Source organism: Sinocyclocheilus anshuiensis, unplaced genomic scaffold (genome assembly GCF_001515605.1).
Source record: "Sinocyclocheilus anshuiensis isolate Anshui unplaced genomic scaffold, SAMN03320099.WGS_v1.1 scaffold515, whole genome shotgun sequence".
NCBI classification, from domain to species: Eukaryota; Metazoa; Chordata; class Actinopteri; order Cypriniformes; family Cyprinidae; genus Sinocyclocheilus; species Sinocyclocheilus anshuiensis.
In genome coordinates this window covers 904,436-907,382 of record NW_015548243.1, presented here as the reverse complement: position 1 = coordinate 907,382, position 2,947 = coordinate 904,436, and the positions used below count along the sequence as shown (strand labels likewise).

General features: G+C 34.2%; 2 protein-coding genes across 3 annotated transcripts in view; one reads left to right on the top strand and one right to left on the bottom strand.

Annotated features, from left to right (window-relative positions):
• The window catches only part of oxsm (3-oxoacyl-ACP synthase, mitochondrial), an 8,649-nt gene extending 6,347 nt beyond the window's left edge, over nt 1-2,302 (bottom strand). Inside the window, exon 1 of one of the 2 annotated variants that reach the window (XM_016442541.1) lies at nt 2,229-2,302. The gene's annotated coding sequence lies outside the window, so the exon portion shown is untranslated. Of the gene's footprint in view, nt 1-1,140; nt 1,215-2,228 lie in introns of those variants that run through there. The other variant, XM_016442542.1, reaches the window with a different exon arrangement.
• Nucleotides 2,303-2,444: 142 nt separating this feature from the next.
• Nucleotides 2,445-2,947, top strand: part of trpn1 (transient receptor potential cation channel, subfamily N, member 1) — a 48,034-nt gene continuing 47,531 nt past the window's right edge. The window contains exon 1 of the mRNA XM_016442540.1: nt 2,445-2,618. Within this exon, the coding sequence (XP_016298026.1) occupies nt 2,481-2,618 (138 nt within the window). The 5' untranslated portion in view covers nt 2,445-2,480. The remainder of the gene's footprint in view (nt 2,619-2,947) is intronic.

Here is a 2,947-nt window from a genome sequence, read left to right as displayed (position 1 = left end):
TCGTTCACCATTCCTGGCTGGTGGAACGATCTTCCCACCCCTATCCGGAATGCTGAATCCCTGACAATTTTCAAGCGATAGCTGAAAACTCATCTCTTTAAACGCTACTTGACTTCACCTTAAAAAAAATTTATTTATCCCTTCCCTTTTCTAGCTTGTACTTATTTGAACAATGCCTAAAACTTGGTATTTCAAGCACTTCCTGTGACTGTTTGCCTCTTTAAGAAGAATCGCTTTATGTATTCCCCAATTGTAAGTCGCTTCGGATAAAAGCATCGGCAAAATGACTAAATGTAAATGTAACATTTGAGTGAATAGTGAAAACACACATTAACCATATATATGAATAAATGAAGAGTTCATTTGCAAAAACAGGTAATCATGTTTTATATTGCGCATTCCAATTAAAATCAATCAAACTGCAGTTGGGTTATTTTGATTAGGTAAAAAAAATAACTAAAAGATACAGCTAACTAAAACAATAAAAACATGATAACAATAAAAAAAAAACATGATTTCTGAACATTTTAAAAAACGGAGTTATCGGTTTTTGCAAAAACTCACAACAAAGCCAATCTGACATGCTATCATATTATAATATCTATCATATCTTTATTAGCATACATATCATATCATCTAAAACTCTCTCTAAATGCTGTGTTGCAACAAAGTATGAAATTTTTAATGCATTAACATTATAGACGCATCGATTTCAAGCACATCAAAGATTTATGAAAAAATTGAAATTATGCTAAAATTGTACATATATGCCGTTTAAATAGGTTTAGATATAATAGATGTGATAATAAATATCGTCATTTTGGCTCAATTGTCACTGATTGAAATGTCAACTACCCAGATATCTTTATTAAAATCAATTATACATTAAAGGGTATATATTAGCTATATATTTAATCAGGTATATATTAAATTGTATTTTAAAAAATACGTTTTTAAAATGTTGACTATGCTTTCAAACAAAGAATAACCTAGAAAGATAATATCACACTATCAAGCTCCATTCACTCAGCATTATGCACTGAATATTGTAATGCATGAATTGACATCTATCCTCTTAATTAACTGAAATACATTTCACACAGAATTATAACTAACAAGTAATTAAACTCAAATACGCACTTATAATCAAGTGGATTCAGCAGTGGCAAAAGTAAACAGCCCAGAGACAGACAGTGGCTGACTTCCGGTTCATGGTGATTTATATAATAAAAGTCTCCAGATTTTGTGCTAAAAGTCCTCGTTTGATGGATCAGAAATCGCGATTTACGTATTCTTATCCAAATGACTAATTATTAATATTAATGTGACCTATAATAATAGGAATAATAATGTATTTTATTATATTATCTATATTATGAAATTATAAAAACGAGCAGTCCTGTAATTAATAACTGGTTGAGGAAATGTAAGCAGTGCTGGGAGAAGCGAGGCCAATGGAAACCCAGTAGGCTGAGGACATCTACTGGTTAAAGCCGTGTAAATGCAATGAGAACAGCAAAAATTTACGTACTTACCATTTTTATTCATTTGTAGTACTTATTCTGTGCACTAACATTTTGCAACAACACTTTTAAAGAGACAATAATGTTAACAACGTAATGATAAAGCTGACTCGTAATACATTTAGCCTCGAGATTAGTGACAACCATACATTTAGCCTGCTAACTTACTGGTTTGCGTTGATTTTTGCGTAACGTTACGCGTTAGAGGTGCTTTTTCACGTAACGTTACGCGAGAAGCGTACGCGGCTGCCGAATAATGTAGCGTGCGAAAACGAAAAAATAAATATATATATATATATATATATATTAATTTCTACATATAGTATGAAAACTAAAAATGTGCGTAAAATCCTTTCTTTGATTAGATTTTAATAAAGTAATCTCTGATTGGTTGGTACGTGACCACGTGGGTGCCGCTCGCGAGCGCGGCGTCTGTTCAGTTAAAAACGAACGCGGGGTTAACTTACTTGTCTAAAATACCTTATATTTATTTAGTTAAATTTACCATGCTAGACCAAATAAACGTTATGTGGTCAAGCGAAAACACATTTCCATGCAGATGGACCTGATTTTACCCGTAAATAGATATTAACTAATTATATTTTAGCATTAAAAACGTCGATGTTGATTCTGAGGTAAACAACAACAACAGCAGCAGCGGTAAAGTCGAGCTGAATGGCTGTTTTCGGCAGCTTGAGCTCTTACTGTTCTGTCGCTTTTCTGTTGTTTCAATGGTCTTTTTTGTTGAATCCAGGGTAACAGGAGGAACAGAAGGCGGAGTTTGCAAACTTTAACGGAGGAATGCTCGCTTTATACCTCCTACCAAGAGGGAGGAACCGTTAGACCCGCACCTGCAGCGGATCTGCCTGCGTTTAGTCTTTTAGATGAACGTGCTTTTGTTATGGTGTTGACAGACGCGTATGCTTTGGTTCCTGTGAGGTTATCTTGTGGTCTTGTATGATGTCAGACAGCTCCTGTGTGCCCGGGACCCCTCGGCGCCTGATGCCTCTGGCCCTCAGGGGAGAATGGACGGCACTGGAACAGAAGCTCAAGACGCTGGAGAAAGGAGATCCGGAGATCCTCCAGCTCGACGAGGTGAGATGCACGGACTGAAGGTGCTTTTTATTGCATGTTTAAAAGCAGAGTTCAGTTATGAAAAAAAAAAAAACATTGATGTTTGGATTCATCATAATTTATTATGACTGTATTATATAATATTTTAGAGTGCAGTATTATACGAACTAACGTTACACGGAGTAAAAAAATAAATATAAAAGAATTCAAATTTTACATTTTAAAAGTATTTAATTAAAAATGTTATTTTAATAATTTAAAATTAAACTAGATTAATTGAACTATATTAAATTAATAACGTTTATTGTGTGTGTGTGTGTGTGTGTGTGTGTGTGTGTGTGTGTGTGTGT